Below are 24,335 nucleotides of genomic sequence, written 5' to 3' on the forward strand. Positions count from 1 at the left end.
GCGCTGTCCCTTCCTCCAGGAGGTGCAGGGGCTCCCGGCCCCAGCTGAGCACAGAGCTGGGATCTGCCACACTCGTCTCTAAAGGGCACATGCTCCCTGCCAGGCTCCCTGGCGCGGGTCCGACCCAGCTCCCGCTGGAGTCTCTCACTCACCAGACTTGGAGAAGTAAACGTCCTCGGACGACTGACGGGCCCGCGAGCGCCTTCTCCTACAACAACAAGGCGGGTTAGGCCTGGAGACGCTCCCCACTGCATCCCGAATCACATGAGAGAACACGCCAGACAAGCTCCTCTCCCTCACATCCTTCTTTGCTTTGAAGAGACCCCAGATCCATCCAGCCCCCCGCCCTGCCTCTTAATATGGGGGACCAGATTCCAGGGGGTCCTGCACTCAGTCCTTCCTTGGGCAAACTCCCAGTGATGCCCGGGCTGGGTAACCAGTGAGTAAGGGCCGGAGGGCCTAGTGGGAACAGACTAGTCTGTTTCACTTCTGTCTCTGGTCAGTTTCACACCCGGGCTCTCCTGCCATGGTGTCTGGGGGGGGTCAGTTCCTTAATAAACATTTTGGTTCCTCTTACACAGCCTATGCTGGACCCAACCTGGCCCACGTACGTCTCAGCAGCCAATGCCAGGTCAGCAGCGGGGAATCACGTGATAGCAGACGCCTGGGCTAGCAGCGAGGCCCAGGTTAGCTGCCTGCAATACTGCCCCCTCCACACCTCCAGGCCAGCGGGTGCATTGGCTGTGAGGGAAGGGAGCTCCAATGGGGAAGGGACAGGCAGCCGCTCCTGGGCTACGGACGCCCTAACAACAAAGGGGGGTAAATGCAAATACCTTCGGTAAAGGTAGAGGGCAACAGCTATCATGACCAGTAACAAAATGATCCCAGAGATAGAGCCGCCGACCGCAGCCGCCATGTTCATGCTCTCGGAGCCTGCAGGAGGAAGGAAAGACCGTGAAGGAAGCCACGGGGAAACTAACCGCACGTTCCCAGTGTGGCTCCTTACTGGCCGGGCTCTGCCCAGGCCTCTCCAAGGGTGGTGGGGAGTCCCTCGGCACCTGAGATTGAGCAACGTCCAGGCAGAGAGAGCGCTCGCTCCCTCTGTCGCTCTTGGCGCCCTTCATGCTGATCTCTCCCTGCGCTGAGGGTCGGTACGTTTCGAAGGTGGGGCGCAAGGAGAGGCAGAGTTGGAAGCTGCGTGTGGCAAGTGATCAGAGCTGGGGACTCAGAGACAGGACACTTGAGTTCTATTCCCATGGACTCTGCCATTGACTCGCTGCATGGCCAGGGGCAAGTCACTTCGCCTCCCCGTGCCTCAGTTTCCCCAGCTGGGAAATGGAGGTAGTAACAGTGGACTCTGCCCCTCCCTCACATACTCACCCTCGGCACGCGTCTCAAACTCATACTCCATGCTGTAGGCCCCCTGGCCTTCTTGTGTCAGGGCCTGGACCCGCACCACGTACTTGGTGCCCGGGGTGAGCTTGGAGAGGGTCACCGAGTTCCCTTCGGAGCGCAGGACCGAGTAGCTGTTCTCATCCATCTTCAGAAAGCAAAACACACAACCCCCACCACAAAGATCAGCAGCCTCGCGGGACCAGGCAGCGCCCCAGAGCCCAGCCAGGGACGGGAGAGGGGCGAGCCAGTGACAGCATCAGTCTGGCTCAAGGATCAGTGGCTGAGGCCAAGCCAGTGAGGACAATCTGGCTTCACTACCAGCCCCCCACCCCCAGTGACCTGATGTCCCTCTGAGTTTTCCTGGAGGCCACTCCAACAGCTTGATTCATGCTGTGGCTTGTGCATCCGAGCCAGGCCCTCCCCTTCCAACTGGCTCCATGGGCAGACCCACTAGGAAGCTGTGGTCCCCTCTAAGCCCAAAGGGCGTGACTAGCTCCGAGAGTGAGCGGCCAGCGCTACCTTCTTGCTGTAGGTGACTTCGTACTTCCAGACGCGGCTCTGCTGCCGGGGCTGGACGGTCCAGGAGATGCTCAGGCTGGTTTCAGTCTGGCTGTCCAAATTCACCGATGTCACCCGGGGAGGCTCTGGCCAATGGAGAAGAAGGCGACGGTCAGGTGGGTGCTAGGAGGCGTGAAGCCATCACCTCACTCAGCGGGTGGCAGGAGGCCAGGCCCAGCAGCCCCCAGGGCTTTGGCAGAGCTGCCCATACACAGGCATGGCCGGTCCAAACATCTAACTACGCAGCAGTGCGGCTGCTTTGCCATAGTCACCAGCGGATGGTCTCCTCTGCCGCACGGGTGACTTCAGCTGCTTTACCACACCCCATCTAACCCCTTCGCCGCTGCCTGCCTGCCGAGCCCCATCAAACCCCATACCTGACGTTCACTTTCCCATATTAACCAGAGCACCTCCCTCATCTGTATATAAATCACCCCCCCACACCCCAATGTAACAGGCATGTTGATACAAGCCCACCAGTTACATAGACCGACCACCCCTTACCTGTCTGGTTGACGCTGATGCTCGCAGTGCCATAGCTGCGGCTGGGGCCGTAGGCGGACACCCCGTTCCTGGCCTCCACGGTGAAGGTGTAGTTAACATGTGGCTCCAGGTCGCTGATGGTCAGAGACGTCCCGGTCAGCCCCTGGGGCTGGTCCGAGTAGCGGATGCTGTTGTCACAGGGCCGACACTCCCCCGAGTCCGGCCAGCACTGCTCACACGTGATGCTGTAGGTGATGTCCTTACGGCCCCCCGTGTCACGGGGCGGGGACCAGCGCAGCTGCACCTTGGCGCCCAAGCCGATGGCCATGACGTTGTGGGGGGCAGAAGGGGGACCTGGATGGGGTGGGGGGAAGGTCATGGGTCATGGTGCCAAGGGCATTTCATTTTGGGGGCACATGGCTCCCAGAGCAGAGAGGAGCTGGAGCTCCTGGAACTGGAGGAGGGGGAGCCAACCGACATGCCCCAGCCCCAGCCCTGGGGAACAGCAGCCAGGTCCATCCCCCGTGGCTGCCCCGCCAATATATTCGCTGTTTGAATGAGGTCACTACAGGAAGTGCCGCCCTCAAAGGCGTGGGACGTTTCACGGGGAACGAGAGGCGGGACTTCCTGTCATTTGGGGTGTTCCCCTGGTGGGCGATGAGACTGAGTTCGTCCCAGCTCTCTGGGGCTGGCGCTCACTGGGCTGATGTGATCCCAGGGTCGGGACTGGGCTGCCTCATAGCCAGCCTGCCGATTCACAGCCTCATAAGGGTGGGCGGGAGGAGCTTTATGTGGGCTGCTGGAGAGAGTTGAGGGGCGGGCGGTCTGGCTCTTAGAGGTGGGGACTGGGAGACAGGACTCCTGGGGTTTAGTCCCAGCTCTGCCACTGGCTCACTGTGTGACAATGGGCAAGTCACTCGACCGCTCTGTGCCTCGGTTTCCCCACTTATAAAACACGGGGGAGCCCTTACCTACCTCCCACGTTGAAAGCCCTAATGCTCCCAAAGCGCTCTGAGCTCCTCAGGGGTCACTACTATTCTAGATGAGCAGAGGGTTACTATTACAGGTCAGGAAAATGGAGCAGGCTCTGACCTGTCCCGGGGGCAGCTGGGGTGGGAACGTGGGTGAGAACAGCGGAGGTTTGTCACCACAGCAGGGTCTCATACTTACGGGTGCAGGGGAAAGACACTGGATCCTCTGCCGCCCGGAAATAGCCTTCCTCACATGGGCACGAGGTGGAACCTTCGGGAGAGGAGAGCGTGTGGGGGGGACACTTGGAGCAGGCATCACCGGAGACATCCGGCTTGAAGAACCCAGCAGGGCAGGCTGCAAGGGGAGAGCAGGGCACAGGTTAGGCAATAGGGGCACTCATTGGGGTAACACCCATTCACGGCCCTGAACGTGCAGCAGCCAACGCATCCTGCTCCCGCAGAGCCTCCCCAGAGCCCAGCCTGACCCCCTGCGACCCAGGAGATGCAAAGTGATGGAGGAAACACAGGAGGGACTGCGAGAGGAGATGGTGACCAGTGGGTCTGCAGATGCCGGGGATAGCTCCTCAGACAGCCTAACAACCAGGACGCTGGGAGGTGGCGTTGCAGTCAGGGTCCGGAAGCAGCGTGGGGGCACTACCATGGGTGTGCACAGCCTCCAATGCTGGCCCCCCAAGGCATGTTGATGGGGTTGTATGTTTCCAGGAGGGGGCGGGGTTGGGGGCTTCCTTTCTAAAAGTTACTGACAGCCACGGCGTAAGCGTGGAGACTAGCCGGGGCGCGGGGACAGGGCTGGACTTTCCGAGGCCTGGGGTAGGTTTAGCTTTCGGTGTTAACCTCCCCCGTCCAGACACAGATCTCCCCTTTGCCGCAGAGATTGGGGCAGCTCTGCAGCCTCAACTCCTGCACCCCTCAGTCCTGGCTCAGGCTCCCACAAGGCCGATGGGGGAGGTTCCCCCTCCGAGCCTGCCCGGCTTCCCGTCCAGTATTATTAATGGGACAGGCCGACAGGCACACGCACGTTGCACATTTCCAATCCAAGACCAGTACATTCCTCCCCTAAATCTGGCACTTCAAACTTCCCTCCTCCAGGCTTGCAGCCAACCCCGGCACGGGGGACTGCTCAGGGCACCCACGTGAATGAGCAGCCGCTGACTGACGTGAGGACTCCCGCTCTCCCGAGGAGCTCAGCTCGCTCCCTCTGCAGCCCCCAGCATAGGAACGGATCCCAGATACATGCAAGGAGAGGACAGCGCTTAGGCCGTCAGCTTTGCGGGACGGGGCAGTATCTTCACCTTTGTACAGCATCTAGTGTGATGGGCCCCCACTGTCTGCTTGGGGTCTTGACCGCAATGCCAACCAATCGCAGTCACGCTACAGAGAACAAGCCTATGGCTCAGTCTGTCTGAACGCCCCTTCAGAGTCCTTCTTTCAAAGAAACCCCCTCCCACCAGCGGTGGGGGGTTTTCCGCAGCAACAGGGATGAGAAAACTGCGTAAATGCAGGCGCACATGGCTGACAAACCACAGAAATTGGCCAGGGGGAATCAGGGGCGGATACGGAGCCTCACATTAATTTTCACTCGGTTTTGGGAGGTAACACAGACCTCGTCCATACACTGATTTTATCCTGCTTTAACCCTGCCAGTTAGAGGGGCGACTTTTTACCAATATGGTTAGACCAGTACAACCCCCAGTGTGCACACAGCTGTCCCAGCACAGAGGTGCCTTTCCCCCCTTCCCTACAGCTATACCAGTCTACGGCACCTTTCTACCATCACGGCCACGCACACAAGGCGGTGGTACCGCTGGAGCTAGACCAATTTCACCGGATACAGTTAAAGAGCCACAAGAACTGTGCAGACAAGGCCTTATCTCAAGGTAATGGGGCCCCATTGGACAACAAAGGGCTACGCCACCTCGCCCCCATGGTTGGGTTGGGATTGTTTGCAGACTCAGTTAGTTTCTTTTCTTTGGTATCTTTAAACAAAGAGAATGGGGGGGGCGGGGGGAGCCTGACTCATTCCCCATCTGATCTGGGTTTTCCACAGGAACCCAGTTTCCGCCACCTCATCCCGCCCTAGGGTTGCTTCCTCCAGTGTTCCAAGGAGGAAGCGGTCTCGGAAGCCATACGGCAGCGTGACTTTTCAGGAAGGCCCTTTCCTCCGCTCTGCCCGGGGCAGTGACACTGGGCACTGTCGTGTTTCTTTAATAAAAACACAAAGGTCTCGACCAAATGCTCAGGCGGCCCTGGCCCCAGCACCCATCCGCAGGCAGCTAAGCAAGCCAGGGGCCTGCGAGCCAGCCCAGCGGTGCCGAGCCCGCGTGGTGGAGGGTTCTAGGGAAGGGGTGTTGTAGAGGTTCACAAGCCCCTTCCCCCACAGCAGCTAAGTACCCCTCCAGCCCTAATGTTAGGAAAGTTCCCCCTCCCAACTGCCTCTTTTCCTGGGCTGTTAAAGAAAAAAACAACACTTCTCCCAAAGCGAGGCTGCCCCTATTTCATGGGTGGTCTCCGCTTGCCCTGCTTGGTGGCTTTGGCTGCACCTTGAAACAATAGGGCAGTAAACCTGTCAGGATTTCACTGGTGCCCAGAGGCCGGCTTCCTTCCCCCGAGCAGGGGAGGAGTGGGAGGGGGCAGGAGGGACCCTGGGCCTCTCTGGAGCAATTAGACTTATAGGAATTAACTTCCAACTATTAGACACTGATGCTTAAATAGACAGACAGACCGATGGGATGTATGGAGAATAGATAGATAGATAGAGTGTATGGGGACAGATTACAGACAGACAGACACACCGATAGATGCAGGGTCTGACTTACTCCTCTCTGTGTTCCCTGGACAGAAGGAGGGGGTGAAGCTTTCATGGAGGAGGGGTGGGGACTCTGGCAGCAGGAGGAGAGGCTAAGAATATCTGTGTTTATTCCTGGAGATAAACTCCTTTGTTTCCTGCTCCCTGGGCTCCCTTTCACAGAGGCCAGCAGGCTCCAGCGCTGCTCCCGGAGGTCAGAGAACCTCTCTGCACAAAGGGCAAATTCCATTCTCCATCCCCGCCCCCCATCTTTGGCAGGAAGCGCCTCCATCCGACCAGGGAGAGATCACAGGGGCAGCTCACAGGCACGTGGCAAGTGGCCAGGGGAGCAAGGTGCTCACTGGCCTGCCCGGAGGGCGAGGAAGCCGGTCAGGTTGGGAGCCACTGCCGGGATGTGCGGCCCTGCCAGTGGCACGGACTGCGGTCCCTCCCTCCCTGCCCCCAGGGCACGCCGCAGGCACTCAGCTCCTACGGGCACGGGGGCAGAGTCAGACAGACAGTCCTCACGCTCGCCACACAATGCCAGGAACGACCCCCCGTTTTAAGTCCAGCTTCCACGGACGGCCTCCAGGAACTGAGGTTCCTTGAGGGTTCATGGTCCCACAGCAGCTGGGGCCCGTCCTACCCAACCTTTGGGGCAGCCCCCAGGCTACCGCTGTGAGCTGGTTGGGGGGTGGAGGGGGGATTTGTGTGGAACTGTTACTTCCTGGTCACCCACGCTCTGCCCATCTGAAGGCCTCCTGGGCTCCCAGGCACAGCGCTAGTGAACCCGCTGCCATCGTTCCTACCGGGGTGCGTGTGGCCCATAGAGACTACAGGTCCCAGCGTGCAGTGCTCCACCCGCCCCCAAACAAAGGGGCAGCCCCGCTTCTATCGTGCAGCGCTCCACCGTGATACCAGCGGAGCTGCACCGGTGGGCAGCCATCCTGCACTGCACGCTGGGGCCTGGAGTCCCTGCAGGCTGCGCCACTGGGCTCAAGTGAAGGGGCAGCCGCGCTCTGGGTGCCGGATTTCCGTGAGCCGCATCTGGGCCTCGCGCTCAGGACTCCCTCCGCCCCAGGCAGCAGGGGACCCCCAAAAGGCCAAGGACACCCACTGCAGGGCCTGTCAATGAAGCACGTCCGACTCACCGCCAGAGACAGCGGGAAGAGCAGGGCCTGCCTGGGACAAAGGGAGGCGTCAGCCCGCACGGGTCACAGTCCCAAAGGGCCGTCTGACTTAATGAGGGAGACCATCAGCAGGCGGGGTCCCTGTCCCCCCCCCATACACACACACACTCTTGCAGACACAATGCCTCCATTCAGCCAGCATAGAGAGCTAGTGTCTGCACTGGGGAGGGGGTGCAAACCCTTAGCAAGGCTTGTTTTCCCAGGACGATGGGGGGTGGCGGATGGGCTGGGGGAAGGGAGGGGAAAACACAAGGAAGGCGTGAGAGGAAGACGGATGGAGTGTGGCTGACAAACAAGAACGTGGGGGAGGGGGAAGCAGGCACCATGCTGCCCAGGAGATGAGGGGAGACATCTGTCAATGCCAAGGGGTCGGGGGCTCGAGCGGGTGGCACCGGCAAGCCAGGCCAGCTGGCATGGGACATGCCCAGGGAATGCTAGTGCAACGACACTCTGCACACATGCTTTGGTGCCCGGGCCCTCTCCGCTGGGCCTCGCTGTGCAGCTGGCACCTGGCTACCAGGGCACCGGGGCAAGCAGACTCGGGGGCGGGGGGGCGGATGAATGAAGGCTTGGGCATTGCCAGGGGGAGCACCGCAGGGCCCTGCCCTAAAGTTTCTCTCAGCGGGCCCGGAACGAGAAGGGGGCACTATGCAGATCCCTTTGCGCAGCTGATGAAGTAAGAATGAGGAGGAGCGGAAGGGAGCAGAGCCCCACCTGATGTCAGCATGGGGCGGTTTGGGTCTTGGCTGAGGACCCAAGCCTGGGCAGCTCCCCCGGGGGTCTGGCCCACCCCACCCCACCCCAGGGAGCCCACCCGGGAGCTGCCGCTTGCTCCCCGCATGTACCAGCTGGAGGCAGAGGGGACTGAAGGGCAGCAAGGATGCTGTCACCATGGCGACCCGCAGGCCTGGAGGGAAGGGGGTACAGGGTCTGCAGTTCTGGGGTGACCTCCGCAGCAGCAGGGAGGGGCCGGAGAGCCCTCTACGGGCCGGGGAGAGGGAGAGGAGTCTCTATGAACACCCCTCTCCCTTTGGTTGTTGGCTTGGGATGGGGGGACAAAGCGTCTCCGGTGCTGGAAGGCTCCTTATCTGGCTCTCCCCGGAGCGCCCGTGGGCGAGGGCTGGAGATCCGGCACTGAGTGGCCACTTTATGCAAACCCCTGGATTATCTCCTGTCACATTCCTGACCCCAACAAAATGGAGGGGGCCCCTCCCCTTCCCTGTCCAGCCCCCAACCCTTTATCTCCCGTTTGTTTCACTCCCTTCCTCTCCGCCCCCGGGAAGGCTGAGCTCTGCAGGGAGTGGGGGCTGGCCGCAGATGGTGCCCCCCATCATGGCATGTTCTGTGTGCGGGTTGTGAAGGCCCCTCTGCTCACAGCGCCCCCCAGGTAAACTTGGGGCGGGGTGTACCCCAGCTTGCTGCTTTCCCATCACCCCTTACCTGGACTCACAGGTCCAAGGCTGGCTGGGGGGCGCCCAGGGCCATCGCTAGGATCCCAGGGTAATACTGGGGCCCAGCACCCTCCCCTCCCACTGACAGCAGCCATGGCTGGCTCAGCACTGGGCAGGGTCTGAGTTGGCACAAAGCTCCCTTTAACTTCAGGGATCTACGACCCAGGCCCTGCCAGGTGGCCAGCGCAGGGCCTGACCCGCCGTGCCCTGCTCCAGGGCAGAGTCCCCACAACTCAGGGGCGGCTGACCAGCCTGTGACATGGTTGGACTGGGCTTGTGACAACCCTGGACTAAGCCAGGCATGGCCCAGGCAGGGGTGGGACAAGCTTCCCCACACAGCTCTGCCATTCCACATCTGGGCTCCCTGCCAGCGCCCCTCAATCCCGATCCCCAGCCCCCAGCTATCCCAGCCCTGGGCTCCCCACACAGCCCTGCCAGGCCCCCTCAATCACACTGAGCCCCCCACTGCTATTGTAGCCCCGAGATTCTCCTGTGTACAAACCCTCTGTTCCCGACTCGGGGGCACACAGCTGGAAGAGCCGAATCTCCAGAGAGACGCCAGCCCCAGCACCCCAAGGCCTTGATCTCAGCCCACCTGCTCCCAGCAACCAGGGAACCCGGCCAGGAGACAGTGCACCTGGGATGGGAGCTGATGCCCATTGCAGATCCCGTGCCAGAAGCTGGGGGAAGGCACATCCCAATTTATGGCTGCTCAGGCACAGTAAAGACAATACCAACCTGCGCCCCCGCCCGACCCCTGCTCCAACAGCCCTGGGCCTGTCCCTGAAGGTCCCTGAGCACACCTTCCCCTCCAAGAGTGGGGCTGAGACCAACAAACTCGAGTCACTTGTGACCCAAGGCAGATGCCAGTACAGGTGTCGGGGGGAGGCTGATGCATTGACCGGTCAAGCTCCCCCTCTGCACAAGGGAAGCCGGGGAGGAAATGGAGCCCCAGGAACCTGCGGTTTGAGGTCAGGAGGCTCCCCCAGCTGCAGAGCTGGCTCAGGCTGTACGAAGAGGGGAGGGCCTTTAGCAGCCCCCCGGGCTCAGCAATTTGGGGTGGAAGGGGGAAGCTCCCTTCCTCCACATCCCTGCTCCCCCTGCCTGGCCAGGGGGCTCTTGGGCCACGTGGGGGCTCAGCACCACTCTCACCCAGCTGGGCTGGAGGGAGCTGGGCGGCCACAGCAGGGGGAGAGGCCGTAGGCCCTGCACGGCCCATGAGCCCCACCAGCCGTGGGGTTGAGCCGCAGGTGCTGGAGTGAGGGCCCTGGCAGCCCAAGGGGAGGGGAATGGCTGGATCAAAGCAGCTCTCAGTCGTGACATAACCACGAGCGCTCCAGCAGGCCACCCCACACGCACAACACCTGGCCGGGGGATCCCACCGCACCAGCCGCTGACGTGCGAGAGCTCCCCGCGAGGGCAGGGCTCACCCATGGCACTGTAGCCCCCTTCCTGTGGGGCCGGCGAGGCCCTGCTCCAGGAAGGGGGGGGGCCAATCCAGAGCCCAGATGCAGCTCAGGCCCCCGCAGACACCAGGGCGGAGCAGGGCTCCGTGCTGCTCCCCTCTCTCCCACCTGGCGGAAGATATTTCTCAGGTCCAAGGCAAGGAGCTGACAGCAGCTGGGCAGCTGAGGACTGAACGGGCCGTGGGGTCTCTCCTAGGGGGATCCCTCCGGGGGCAGGGGCATGCCAGACTGCTGCCCGTGCTGGGCTTGTCTGCGGGGGAGGAGGGGAAATAGACACCCAGGGCCATCAAGCCAGCACTGCACTGGGCGTGTCCCTGGCGGACGCGCTGGGCTAGGAAGAACAGCACCTGGCAGGACATGGCCTGGGTGTTCAGCCCCTTCGTCCACCCCACCCCACTGTCCCAGGACTCCTGGCTGCTTTGTTAGCAGCTAAAATCAAACCCTTCCCTGCTCCATGACCTGGGGGACCCCTGAGCTGTCGAGGGTTGACAGCAGGTGTGTGTGTGGGGGGGGGGGGTCGATTCCACCCTGCCAAACTCTGAGTTCCCCCCAGCCCCCGGCACCACTTTCCGCATTGCCGGGGTTTATCCCGCCGGCCCCTCTCCCACTGCATTCCTCACCACTCATGTCATGAGGGAGCTGCCAGGCCGGCACAGGCATCTGCTCCATGGTCGGACTCCATGCCCCCTCCCCCACCGCTCCCAACACTGATGCCTATTGTTTAGGAGGGTTTTATCAGGGAGGCTCAGATCTCTGCTCTCCGGTTCGCTGGTGCCCTCCCGGAGCAGGGAAACAGCCTCGAGACCCGGCCCAGCAGGGCGCGCCCAAGGGGGAGTGGGGCAGAGAAGAGAATGAATGGAAATAGATGCATTTGCCCAGGGCTGGGAGAGCAGGGTGGGGTGCGGGGCAGGGTTCAAAGTCATCAGCAGAGCTGTGTGGGGAGCCCAGGGCTGAGATACCACGTGGCCACAGGGCAGGGTGGAGTTTGATTGTCAGCGCTGTGGGTGCCCAGGCCCAGGGCTGGGTCAGGCCTGAGAGGCATCACTAGATCTGGGGCGGGTAGGGGGGCGCTCAGGGCTGGACTTGCCAGGTTGTGAAGCCCAGGGTTGGGAATAGTAAGCGGGGGTGTGCAGGGCGGGATTGAGGGGCACCGGCAGAGCTGAATGTGGGAGCCCACGGCTGGGAACAGACGAGGATGCTACGGATCAGGACTGAGGGCCGCTGGCAGGGCTGTGCACGGGGCAGCTTAGAGCAGGAGCGGAGGGTGCTGGAGGCCAGGCCTGGCAGAGGGTGAGTGTCTATACACGGGGCACGAGGCTCCAAGGCCCTGCGATACCACAGTACCCAGCAGCCTCGTACACACGAGATCTCCCCGCCCCCCACGCGCACCCACGTCCGGCCGCCTGTACCTTTGCAGCTCTCCTCCACCTTCTCGTATCCCGCCCGGCACAGGCACTGCCCGATGGGCACCAGCCATTCCCCGTCCGAGTTGCAATGCATGCTGGGCTCCTCGCTGGCCACCGCGTCCTCCACGCAGGTGCCCCTGACCTTGGCCAGCGCCTGCGAGTCGGCGCCGGCGATGGTCTCGGGGAAGAGCGCCATGTTCTGCAGCACGCCGGGGCACTTCTTGTAGTAGATGCGGACGGAGAGCAGGGCCACGCAGGCCCCGATGTCCTGGAAGGCCAGGTAGAAGCCCTTGCGGCTCAGTGGCCCCACCGTGCGCACCTCCACGTTGAGCTTGACGTTGCGGGAGGTGAAGTCTTCGCGCATGGTGATCTCGTCGGGCGCGATGGTGTCGATCTTCGTGAACTGGCGCTTCTGGAAGTTGGTGCCGTAGTCCACGTCCGACTCGGCGTAGTACAGGTTGAAGGTCTCCTTGCAGGAGCTGGCCCCGCCCGGGAAGCTGTTGCAGTCCCGCACCGTGAACTTCAGCTCGATGAAGATGCGCTCGGCCTCGCTGCGGTAGATCCAGTTGGTCCGCAGCCAGTTGTCCTGGTCGCCTTCCATCACGTTGCAGACCGAGTAGATGTAGATGAGGGATTCATTCATGACGTTCTGGAGGAGATCCCACTGCCCGGGGGAGACGAGGGGTTAAAGGAGAGCAAAATGGGCTGCCGGGGCTGGAGCCTAGGCACTGCCAGCCTGGCTCCCCTCTCGGATGGTCAGAAGGTGCAAGAAACCCTGCAGGGCCCCTGGTTATGTTTCTTCCTGACCCCCTCAGCTGGAGGTTGGCTCACGCCCTGAAGCAGGGAGCTGGGAACTGCCGAACACAGCAGCTACCTCGGCTCCGCCCTGCAACCGAAGGCAGCCACGGGCGGTTTGATCCCAATACCACTCAGCGTGCTTGCTCCACGCCCGCCCCCTCCGCTGCCTATAGCCTGGCCTCCTCCAGACACGCTGCCATTGTCCAGGGATGGATATTGACCCTCGACCCTCCAGTGCACTCGTCAGGTCAAGAGACCAACCTTGGTTTTACAGATGGAGAAACTGAGGCATGTGGCGGTTCAGGCCCAACATTATTAAGGGGCCTCTGATTCTGGGTGCCCAGCACAAGCCTGCGAAGGGCAAACACAGAGCTCGGCCCAAGCTGCCCACTCCCGGCTACAGCCAGGGCTGTCGACCGGTTCTCAGCCCAGCCACAGCGGGGCCCTGCTTCCAAATTATTCCACATGCGGGAAATTAAATTAAATCTCATCCCATTCCTGGGAAGCCTGGCCAGCCAAGGACACTCTGACCCACAGTGCTCCTCGACATCAATGGACAGGGCCTCCTGGGGGGGGGCAAGTGGGGCAATTTGCCCCAGGCCCCGCAGGGCCCCGCGAGCCCTGGCCTGGCGGTGGTCTGGGTCTTTGGCGGCAGGGGGGTCCTTCAGTTGCTCCGGGTCTTTGGCGGCATTTCGGCGGCAGGGGGCCCTTCACTGCTGCCAAAAATGCGGAGCGACTGAAGGCCCCCCCCGCGCTGCAGAAGACCCGGACCGTCGCCGGGTGAGTACAAGCACCGCAGCTCCCCCGCTTTGCCCCAGGCCCCCTGAATCCTCTGGGCGGCCCTGTCAGTGGGTATCTTTCCACAGGGAGCCAGATCGGGCTGCCAGCATGGCTGGGGCGGAGGCTGTATCTGGGAGAGCCAGGCAGGACTGGGACTGCAGCTGGAGCCAGCCAGGGTCCACCTGGCCCTTGGAAATAGCAAACCCAGGGGATTAACTTGTCAGCACAGTCCTGCGAGCGGAGGGCAGAACACACCGGCCAATTAACCTCCTGACATGGCCCACGGGAGGGCAAGAGATAGGAAACCCGCCAGGAGAGACCAAAACAAACAGCCGCTCGGGTTGGGGCAGGGGGAGGAAGTGGAAGGGGCAGCCAGCCTGGGGGTCTCCGCACTGCTGCAAACAAGGGACATCTGATCCCTCACGGCAGCCCCCCGGCCTCCTCGCCCCCCGGCCTCCTCGCCCCCTGGCCACCCCATGCGACTCCCCCAGGGGCTGCAATGTTTCCCGGCAGCCTGGCAGGGCCGGAGAAGAGATTCCCCCACAACCGAATGTTCAGGGTGTGTTGAGAGCTCCAGCCACCCTCCGGCCAGCCCCAAAGCACCGACCTGCTATGCTGGCCCCCTTGTGCTGCTCACTCCTGCAGCCCCACTGCAGACCTGCCCCTGCTATTCCACCCTGGGGCCTCCCCACAGAGCTCTGCTGATGCCCTGTGGCAAGCCAGGGATGGGCACCTCCTGTGTCCTCCGCCTCCCAACCCGCGTGGAAGCGGATTCTCCTCTCGCTAACCCCAGGGTGAATCAGGAGAGGATCTATGGAGTGAGCCTCCCCCCGAGAGCTCCCACCTAGCGCTCGGGATTCAGACTTACCCCCTTCCCATAGGGATGGGTCAGCCAGCCGAGCTCCCCGTGGGCCTTGGCAAAATCCAGCAGGACGACTGAAAGGGAGAGCAAACGAACACAGTTAGACCGGGGAGGGGGAATATACAACGCGGCGGCAGGCACCTCATCCCGCTGACAGACAACCAGGTGCCTGGCGCATGCACCAAGCCCAGCCGCAGGGGCAAAAGCCCCCCCAGATCAGAACCCTCTGCTCTCGCACACTGGCATAGCACTTTGCACGGGGTTTCGTTCACGCCTATTTAACGCCAACACCTGCTGTGCAGCGGGGAGAAAACCCCTCTTTGTTAAAGATCCAGCAGCCACGCCCCCTCGAAGCTCCGGCTCTGCCCCGCTGTGTGGCCAAAGAGCCCCCCTGCCGAGACTGGGTGTCAAAGGCCCCAGCGGGCCCCATGCTGCGCAGAGGCAGCAGCTTTTCTTTTAAAGAAACCTCTTGCGCCTCCTGTGGGCACCACAAGGGACCATAAAGGGCCCAGCCCCATGGCTGGGCTCAGCCCTTGCCCCGATGAGCACTCGGCTCCCTGCTCTGGCTAGGCCGAGGGGCTGATGGTGGCCGTTCCCCAGAGCAGGGCTTATGAAATCCGGGTGGCCCTGCAGCTCAGCACAGAGCCGGAGCAGGACAGCTCTGCCCAGGAGTAACCTCTCAACGCAGGCACTCGCTTCCTATGGCCTTGGTCTCTACCCTCCCCTGCCCCTTTGTGCCGGGTCCCCAAAGCCGCAGGGGCTGCAGCAGCATCATATCCCCGGTGCTGGGCAGTCACCATCGGGGTGGAGACACCAGCGCCCTTATCGCACGCTTATCTCCAGGCTGCTTTTTTTATTTGCCCTCATTCCCCGTATTTGAGCAGCTGACTAATGAGCTAGAGACTTTATATTTAGGAACAGGGCGGCAGCCAGAGAGGAAAGGGTAGAGGATCCAAAGGTGCAGGAGGGAGGTTCCGGCAAAGATCAGGCCGGCCCAGCTCCGTTCATGTCTAAGAGGAAGCCAGGTCGGGTCAGACAATAAGGCCAAATCATCCCTGGCGCAACCCCAGTGAAGTCAATGGCATTATGCCAGAGATGAATCTGCGCTAGCTGGGATAAGGATTATGCGGTTATCAGCCCTCATGCTTCAGGGCACCAGCTCAGCAGTGGTCAGGCAGGAATTTCCTCCCCCTATCACTGCAGTAGCAGGTCTGATGCCTTTCTCGGAAGCATGCGGCTTCGGAGACAGGATACCAGGCAGGATGCCCCTTTGCTCTGCTAACTCCTGTGCTGGCAGCATCCGATTCAGCCCTTCCTGCTGCACCCCCCCCCCCCCGACTTGTTGGTCCTTCACCCCAAACAGGCATGATCCCTGTCACCTCCAGGGTTTTCCTCTTTAGCGCTCCCATTCTCCAGAGTTTTTTCCACTGTGTGAGAAGGAGCCGTGGCGCTGGGGGAACGAAATCTCTTCCAGACGCCAGTTTGGATCCAGCGGCTGCTCGCAGCTGCCAAGGCTGCAAACCGTTCATTACCATTTCACTGCAGCTTGCAAACCAACCCTTCTGCCTCCAAGGGGGCTTGGAACGGGGTGGGGAGGCTGGGGGTGGGGGGGTGTCTGTCTCCATTCTCTGGGTCTCAGCACATGGGCTGGACTAGGATTGCTGAAGGAAGCCTCACGCCATTCTTTCTGCTCTCGCTTATTCCCTGACTTGCAGCGCTGTAACCCCATTGCCTTCCTGCTTTACACCGCTGGGACTGAGAGCAGAATCAGTCCCAGGAGCTAGGCCTTGCTTGGTGATATCTGTGCCTGGAAGAGGGCTGGTGTGGGGAGCGGCTAACCCTCATTTTCCTAGCTCTGGCTCCCAAAAACCATTGCTGTAACCATAAGACCCTCCCGTCTTCACACACCAGACTGCCAACCTGTGTAACTCACCGCTGCAGGATTTCTAAGCATTTCCGCAGCCTCATCACTCCAAGTATCTCCTAATTCATTACCAATAGATTTACCCCCATAACCCTCTGAGTGGGATTAGGGGGGTGTGATTAGCCTCATTCTAAAGTGGGGAAACTGAGGCTCAGAAGGAGTAAGCGACTTTCCTAAGATCACCCAGGGAGCCTGTGGAAAAGCTGGGGCCAGAAGCCAGCCCTCCTGAGTCTCAGCCCAGGGCTTTCACCACAAGGCCATCTTTCCTCATCGAGGCAAACATTGCGGTTGGGAGTCTTTGAGAGGATGAGTCTATTTTGCAACCACAAGCGAAAACTGGAGCCGTGCAAAGCGAAGGTAATGACAACAAGGCAGATCATGGCACAAGGGTCAGGAAAGAAACACACCCCTAGTCCCACCAGTCGGAGCCTTGTACCATTGCATAGGCACATAACACACAGGGACCCTCCGGCACTGGCCACCGTTGGCCTTGACTGGCCAGTGATCGGATCTGCCATGGCAAGCCCCTGTCCTCAGCCAGCCAAACCCTCATAAGACATGCTCAGACATGCCGGGGCCGGAGCCTCCTGTCCCCATCAGCACAGGGGCGGAGGCTGGGACCTGCCAAGGGATCAGATGGGTTTGAAAAGAGGAAGGAAAGAAGGAAAGAAAAACAAATAACCCCGAGCCGCATGACAGAGGCAGCGAAATCAAAGGGCCCAGGCCTGAGCGGAAGCAATTACCCAGCCCATCAGGGCCCTGCCAAGCCCCGGTGAATCAGCCAGCCAGGAATGTGTTAGCGTCAGGGATCTCTGGACGAGTGGTGGAGGGCATCGGCCAGGCCAGAGGCACACGGACCCTATGGGCTCCTGGCTCGGGCTGTTACGGAGCCCAGGGTTCAGGCTGGGGAAGGGGCCCAACTCTCCGCCCTCGGATCTGTGCGAGGCAGGGGCGGCCTGGATGGAGTCGGGGGGAGGAACACCGAGGGGCCCCGGGCTGCGTGGGACGGGCTGCAGTCCCCAGGCTCACCCCGCTCTGTTCTAACTCATTGCTCGGGCGCGGGGTGGGGAAATCTCTTCATGGTGATTCTCCCAGGGCAGCAGAGCTGGCTCCACACCCTCCCTCCCTCTAAAAACCAGCACTGGCCAGATCCCCCTGCTCCAGCCCTCCAGCTTCCCTAAAAGAAACACACACACACACACACACACACACACCCCCCGCCAGCCCCACCAGGTGGGCATGAGAAACAGCAGGGCCTCTGCTCCTCCCAAAGGACCTGCAGTTCCTGCTACCCACCAGCCGGCTTCTGGGGAGGAGAGAGCTGGGCTCTGCCTGCTGCATGGGGGTGCTCCCTGCCGCCACCCCTCGGGGAAGGGCTACGGGGCCCGGCTGAGCTGACTCAGGCTGTACAATTGCCATGTAGACGCCCAGGCTCGAGGGTCTCTGAGGCCAGGCACCAGGCCGAGCCAGAGCGTCTACACTGCAGGTTTAGAGCCCTGCAGCCTGAGGCAGCTGACCCGGGCGGCGAGGCTGGTGGCTGCATTTTCTCAGCGCTGACCGGATGGTGCCTGGGTGGGGCTGCACTGCAGGAGGACCACGCCCTGCACCCCAGAGGGTCCCTAAGCCCCATTGCACACACACCCCCACATGACCCAGTTGGGCCCCGCTTTTCCGATGAGCCCCTGCATTTCGACTCCCACCCAGGGCAGTTGCCGAAAGTGGCTCCAGACCCCATTTTGCCTTATCCCCAGCCGAGCGCCCCTCTGCGCTGCCTGCGGTGGTGCAGCTAAGGGCGGGTTCCTGGATCGGGGCAAGTGCAGGGTGGATCCATGGGGCAGACTGGCTCTGGGAAGCAGGCTGGGCAGCGAAGCCCCTTTGGTTCTGTGGATCCATCTTTTACTACCTGCCTTTGGGCCCAAACCAGTTCTAGGGCTGGAAATGCCTTTAATCCGGGGCGGGGGGGGGGGGAATGAACCCCTGGCTAAGAAGAGCCCCAGCAGGGAGCTTGGGGGTGGGGTTCAGGCCCATCCGGCTAACTTGGGGCAGCCTAGCTCCTCAGGCTCCCGCCCCCCATCTCTTTGATCCAGGTGCCAGCATCCCCTCTCTGTGCAGGGAGACCAGTGCTGCGGGCCCAATCCGAACACACGAGGTCTCTTCCCAGTTCTCCTGCACCCCCAAACCCCCTCCTCCCCTGTGGCAGTGAGGCAAAGCACAGCCGAGATCTTGCACAGCGGCAGCGAGCCGAGTTTGGGAGTTCTCAGCCCGAGCATCAGTCCCACCCCCCTGCATACTGGCTTGCAGCAGGGGCAAGCCCCTGGCCCACGCAGGGAGAGGGCGCTCCCTCCTGCTCCATGCGCAGGTTGCACCTGGCAAGTCACAGCAGGTTTTGAAAGACCAGCCAAGGAGTTAAAGCCACGCTGATGACTGGTCTTATACAGGGGCTTTCTCCGAGCTCCCGTGCGCCTGGGACGGGGCGGGTCTCGTGAGCTACGCCCCTGAGCCGGGCGGCTGTTGGGAGGAGAATTTAGCAGCCCAGGCACAGGAGGGCCCGTGATAAACGCAAAGAGGATTCATCCTTGAGGCTGCCAGCTACAGACAGACACTGGGGTTCCCTCTGACCCCCACACTAATTAACCCAGCCTGTGACGCCTAACGGCACCACCCAGCGTCTCCCGACGTCCCAATCTGCACTCCTGGCTATCGCTTAACCCAACAAGGCTCCTACCACCCTCCCCTTGCAGCACATGGCGGCGACCCATCCTAGCCTCCTGTTTCCCAGCCCGACCCACTCAGCATTGCTACATCGCGTGCTGGGACCTGCGCCTCCACCAGCCGCGCCTCCATATTAAAGACGAGGGTGGCTGCAATCCGCAGGCAAACCAGGTGTGGTGCACAGGCTCCTGGCAAGTCACCAGCAAGGCCCTCGGCAGGAACCCCCAGCCCGGAGCTCAGAAACCGGGCTGTGCAGGGAGTCGACACCTCACCAGGGATCTCACCCAGGCCCTGCATTTCCTCTCTCGTGGCTACAGGCCGACTGCCAGCGGCGACCGGTCTCTGCCATTGCCCAGCTAATGCAACGGGCTTATTTATACGCAAAGGTGGGCTCAGCTGCTTTCCATCCCCGTCATTCCAGGGCGCCTGTGGTGCTGCTTCCTCTGCTTTCTTCACCCATGAATCTCCCCTGCCCCCCGCCCTCCGGCGCTTTGCAAAGATTCATCTGAATCTCCCAGAATTATCACCCCGGTTGCAGCTGACAGGGCTGATCGCTCCCCCACGCCTCCGCTGGGGAAACTGAGGCACAGAGCGAGGCAGTGACGCTGCACAGTGAATCTGTGGCAGAGCCTGGAACCCGGATCTCTTGACTCACACAGCCGCAGCCTTTGCAAGTGCCAGTTTCAGGCCCAGTTTAAATCCCATTTGACTTTGGGGGCATTGAGGCCCTGATTCCCTTCGAGGATCTGCGCTTAGTGCTTTCCAGGACTTCAGTATGTGCTTAAGGGCTGTGCCGGATCGGGGCCTCAGTGAGCAAAGCTCCCGCGTTTGCCACGAGTGTGTAACTTTAACTGTCTCCCCCTCCAACCTATTCGGAAGGCGATGTGAATAATACAAATATCTCAGAGCCTGGTCACCAAAGCAGCCCCAGCTCCGAGGTTTTATTTAACTGTTTGACACAAGCGGGGGGGGGACCCCAATCACTGTCTGTCTGTCTCTCTGCTTGTGCTGTCATGCAGGCAAAGCTTTCCCAGGCTGGAACAGATTTCCCCCCACCCCCCTTGTCCCCACCCCATTTTAATCCTTTTCTCTCTTCCCTTTTCAGTGCCCTGTTTAATCTGTTTGAACTGGCTGCTACAAACATTAAATCAACAAAGGAAAAATCTTATTTGAGAAGTGAAGCGATTTGCTCAAGGCCACAAAGGCCGATAAAATGGGACCCGCCCCTGCATGCGTTGCCCCACCGAGAACACCTGAGACCTGTCTACACTATGGCTTCTATCTTTGGTGGAGAATTACCTAGCCTATTCTAGCCCAAGCAGGGCGTCCTCGAGAGGGAGCCGGTTGTCAGAGCAGGGATTAGATCTCCAGTTTTGTAGATCCGCATTCAGACCCTCAGAGCATCTTAACTGTAATAACAGGGCTCTGGACTAACGGCAAAGATCTCCACTGGCCCCTCAGCTGTGGACTAGCTGTGGACTAGCATGTTTTGCGCTCCCTACATATCCAGGTTTCTTCCCTAATGCAGAATTGTTACTCTTCAGGGTAACAGAATAGTAATGTCAAGATCGGTCATGCAGCTCGGAAGGGAGAATTTCACCCTTGAATATACTTCGAAGGTTATAGCCCGAGGACTGATGTAAAGCACGTTTTTTTAAAGCAGCTGATTTTGCTGGTCTATTGCAGCATAAAAAGCATAAAAATAGACCTGGGGAGTTCACCAAGTAACGAGCCCTCTTCTCATTCCACAGCAACGTTAATTGGAAACTGCAATTTGGCAAGCGATTAGTCCACATTAGACACCAATTACTTTTGGCACTTGGAAAACAACAAAGGCAAACGTTAATCTGAAAAACTGCCACAACCTTCCAGCGGCTCCTTCTCGAGGGAGCTAATCAAGCTGCCCGGGGAAGCTGTGGTAGCGATGCCTGGTTTTACGGATGGTCTAATAGCCAAGCGTGGCTGCTAGTTGCGGGCGGCCAACCTGAGAGGCAGCAATATCAAATCTCGGGCACCCACAAAACGCGCTCCTGTGCTGAGCACTTAAAAATCCAAGCACCCCAAATTAGCAGCTGCTGTTAAATTATTGGGGTTTTTTGGGGGGGGAGGGGGTGCCTTAAATCACTATTTACGCAATAGATTCTTATGCTTCGTTCTGAGCAATTACAGCCCATCTGCCCAAGTGTGCGTATTATTCCAAATTCCTCCTTGCCTAAGCCACATTCGGCTTGGTTTTTTAAAAGAAATCCATCGGACCAAAACCACCCTGGTATCTTGTGCCAGCACCTAGAGTTTGGATGGCTTTACAATACTTTTTTTTTTTTAAGATACACACACACAAAATTTCAGAGTTAGATCTAATGTCTTTTCTAATGGCTTCTTTGAATGAAAGACAGGTCCAGACAAACATCCTCCGTCCCAACATTCAGCTCTAGGTGGGAATTTTGCAAATAGCCCCAGAGCTCTATAAGGGAGAGGACTCAGACGCCAGGTCGGCACAGCCCCACGCTTTGGGAAAGTTCTGAGCTGAATCTGGAGCCCATCAAAATTTGGGAGCCATCCCGGGGGCCTCCAAGCAGCACGCCTGAGTTGCTCTCTGGACCTAAGCCACGGCTCGAAGCCAGTGGGAGTCTGACCACTGTGCAGATCAGTTACTGACCCCTGCGAGCTTGTCTGCACACCGGTTTTTGGTAGCAATCTGAGGACTATATCAGTTTAGAAACAGATCTTGTTAAAGCTGTATATGGATGCACAGTTATACCAGCATAAAGGTGCGTCTGCTCAGTCAGGACACAGAAAGAAGACAACCCCCAGAAGCACCCTTGTCCTGGTCATTGTAATCACTCACCACGAAGGGGTGAGTGAAGGATGGGGAAAGTTTATTTGATTTTTAAACAACTCTTAATATTGTCCTAACTATTCCAGGCAGGAATTCTGCTTCAACCTGCTTTGATTTTTCTCCTAGGGCAGCAATCCCCAGGAGTTTAGGTGAAATCCTAGAACGCTGGGAATGTTTCAGACATGGGCCCGAACCCAAAAGCCTAGATCCAAACTCTGGAAAAGCTTTGAGTCGGACCTCGGCCCCGCCTGGCTGGAAGCATGACATGGTAAAAGTACGGTTTGGAATTTGGGACCCATTTTCCTCTGCTCCCCCCGCCCCCCCAATTGAATTTAACAATTCTGTCTTCAGAATGCTAAAGGCCAGAGTCAATCTGGAGCAGCTTTACCAGAAATCAGCAGCGGTAAATTCAGATTTATTCTGGTGCCACTGAAAGCAGAATCCGGCCCCCTCTCTGATATCTCAGGGGTGTGGCTTGGGGGGTTTCTAAGTCAGGAGAAAGACCACTCCTGCAATTTACATTTTCACAAAAGCAGCATTCAGGCAACACCTCAATAATGTCTCTCAATTAACAATGGGCAGAACTGCATGTAAAGAAGGAATCTCCTGGACAAAATGAGGAAAACAACCCCCCACACACACGCCCTTTAATGGTTCACACCATGCAACCAACATCTCCCCAGTGAGTCACCCCCTCCCCTCCTACCTGGCCCTGCCATGGGCCTGTGGGGCCCTGTCCCAGTCGGGGCGAGCCAGGCGGTTGTGTAACCGGGGTGTCACTACTCGCACTTCCAGGCCAAGCGTGACATCGCCCTGAATCAGCCACCCTGGGCCGACGTGGGGCAATAGCGACTTCTCCCGGGGGCCAGGCGGCTTCCAAAGCCTTGGAGCAGGCAGAAGGGGCCCCTCGCCTTCTCCCGGGTATTTGAAGCCGGGGAAAATCTATTCACCCGGGACGATTTTCTCCCACCTACGCCCGGCAGCAGGTTCCTCCAGTGAACAAACCCCCCACGCGTGACGCTTCCCAGACCCCGCTGGCCGAAATGTGCCTCCTCGGTAATCGCCGCTCGTAGCCAATCGGCCAAGGTCCGCGCCGGGTCCGAGTGCGCCTCTCGATCCGGAGTCACACCCAACCCCAGCAAATCCCACGCGCCGCTAAACCAACCTGTCTGTGAGCCAGCGAGGTGCCGGCGGGACTTTGCCCTGCAAATCTTCTCCGCGGCGCGTTGTTCTTTCGGGCCCCTCTGGATTCCGCTCCGGCCAAGCCAGCTCCTGCCCCCCACTCACCCCCGGGGCCACAGCCCCCTCGCCTCGGTTCTCAGCCCCTCTCCCCCCCACACGCACGTGTCGCGGGCCCCACGCGAGGAGATCGGCAGCGGAGCAGCCCGAAGTAAAGACAGGGAAAGACCCTCACTCCTCCCCGCTCCCCGCTCCCAGAAAGGGGCGCCGCGTTCCCAGGGGCCGCCCGGAGGGGGGGACCCCGCACGTCAATTGCATCTGGCAGAGCCAGGCTTGACCCCCCCGGGCAAAGCCTGGTTTTTACCTTCTTTGGCCCGGGAGCTGAGCAGGGCGCCGGGGAGCAGCAGGAGGGCGAAGTAAAGGGGCGCCTGGGCCCAGCCGCTTTCCATGGTTCTGGCCCGGGGCCCCCCGGAGAGGCTGAAACGATCCGAGTCCCGGCGGCGGCGGCTGCTCCCGCTGGTGCCTTATCTGCGCCCTCCTGCCATGAACAACTTACTGGGAGTTTGTGGGAAACTTCAGTCCTGTTCATTCATGCCCCGAGCTGATGTCACCCAGGCCACGCCCTGAGGAATGCCTTAAAGAGACAGCGCACCAGCATGCGCGGCAAAGCTGCCCCAGCACGTGTGACTCAGGCGCTTTGATCTTTTATCATCTCTCATCCCGGTGCCATCCTGTTCACCCCATTGGGGGGCGGGGGCCGGGATCCTCCTACCGGGCAGCAAAGCTTCACGCAGGGGCATATGGTAAATCCTTGGGAACAGAGCAAGATGAGAAACACTGCCCGTCCCGCCTCCTGCTTAGGGACAAGGACACATTTGGGTGTTAAAGTCGAATGTATTTAAGAGATCTCGCACCCATTTGCAGCTGGACTCCTGGTACACACACAGAAATATCCTCCCTGTCCTCCCACTAGCGCCGGACCCTCCCCCACACACACACCACACACACATACACACACACATACACTCAGAGTTTAGTTCAAAGGAGACAAATAATTAGCAGGAAATGTCCTTCTAATATCCTAATCCTTCAGCAAACGTTCCACACTCCCTCGAAGTAATTCACACTGATACACTGAGATACTGACTTTCTTTTCACCTGCTCAGAAATTTTTATTTTTTTAATGTCCTCAGCAGGGTTAGATTTTTTTTTTAATGCCTGCGGTAGAACTTGCACTAAGGCCTGGATTTCCAAAACTGCCCGCTCCGGTACTGAGAGTCAGAGCCCAATCTGTAGACGCGCTCAGCACGCTGGGGGCAGAGCGGTTTTTAAAATCCAGCTCCCGTTCTGGGTGCAGAGCACTCGAAACGCTGGCCCCAAGCGCTTTAGAGAGATCACTCCACGTGCCGCTCTCTGAACACCATGTGTCATGCGAGCCCTCCAAAGCATCCTGAAAATTCCACTGAAATTCTGTTTGACCCAGTCATCGGCATCTCACCCCAGTAATCCGGGAGG

The 24,335-nt window shown here is 59.8% G+C and overlaps 1 protein-coding gene across 1 annotated transcript in view; it reads right to left on the reverse strand.

The window, feature by feature from the left end:
- Positions 1 to 23,385, reverse strand: part of EPHA2 (EPH receptor A2) — a 34,392-nt gene extending 11,007 nt beyond the window's left edge. Inside the window, exons 1-9 of the mRNA XM_039509321.1 lie at positions 23,185 to 23,385; positions 14,173 to 14,240; positions 11,730 to 12,390; positions 3,607 to 3,762; positions 2,458 to 2,790; positions 1,915 to 2,039; positions 1,381 to 1,540; positions 834 to 933; positions 153 to 208 (exon numbers count right to left, since the gene is read on the reverse strand). Of these exons, the coding sequence (XP_039365255.1) occupies positions 153 to 208; positions 834 to 933; positions 1,381 to 1,540; positions 1,915 to 2,039; positions 2,458 to 2,790; positions 3,607 to 3,762; positions 11,730 to 12,390; positions 14,173 to 14,240; positions 23,185 to 23,269 (1,744 nt within the window). The 5' untranslated portion in view covers positions 23,270 to 23,385. The remainder of the gene's footprint in view (positions 1 to 152; positions 209 to 833; positions 934 to 1,380; positions 1,541 to 1,914; positions 2,040 to 2,457; positions 2,791 to 3,606; positions 3,763 to 11,729; positions 12,391 to 14,172; positions 14,241 to 23,184) is intronic.
- Between the last annotated feature and the right edge of the window lie 950 nt (positions 23,386 to 24,335).

Source organism: Mauremys reevesii, linkage group 21, assembly GCF_016161935.1.
Source record: "Mauremys reevesii isolate NIE-2019 linkage group 21, ASM1616193v1, whole genome shotgun sequence".
Lineage (NCBI taxonomy): Eukaryota > Metazoa > Chordata > Testudines > Geoemydidae > Mauremys > Mauremys reevesii.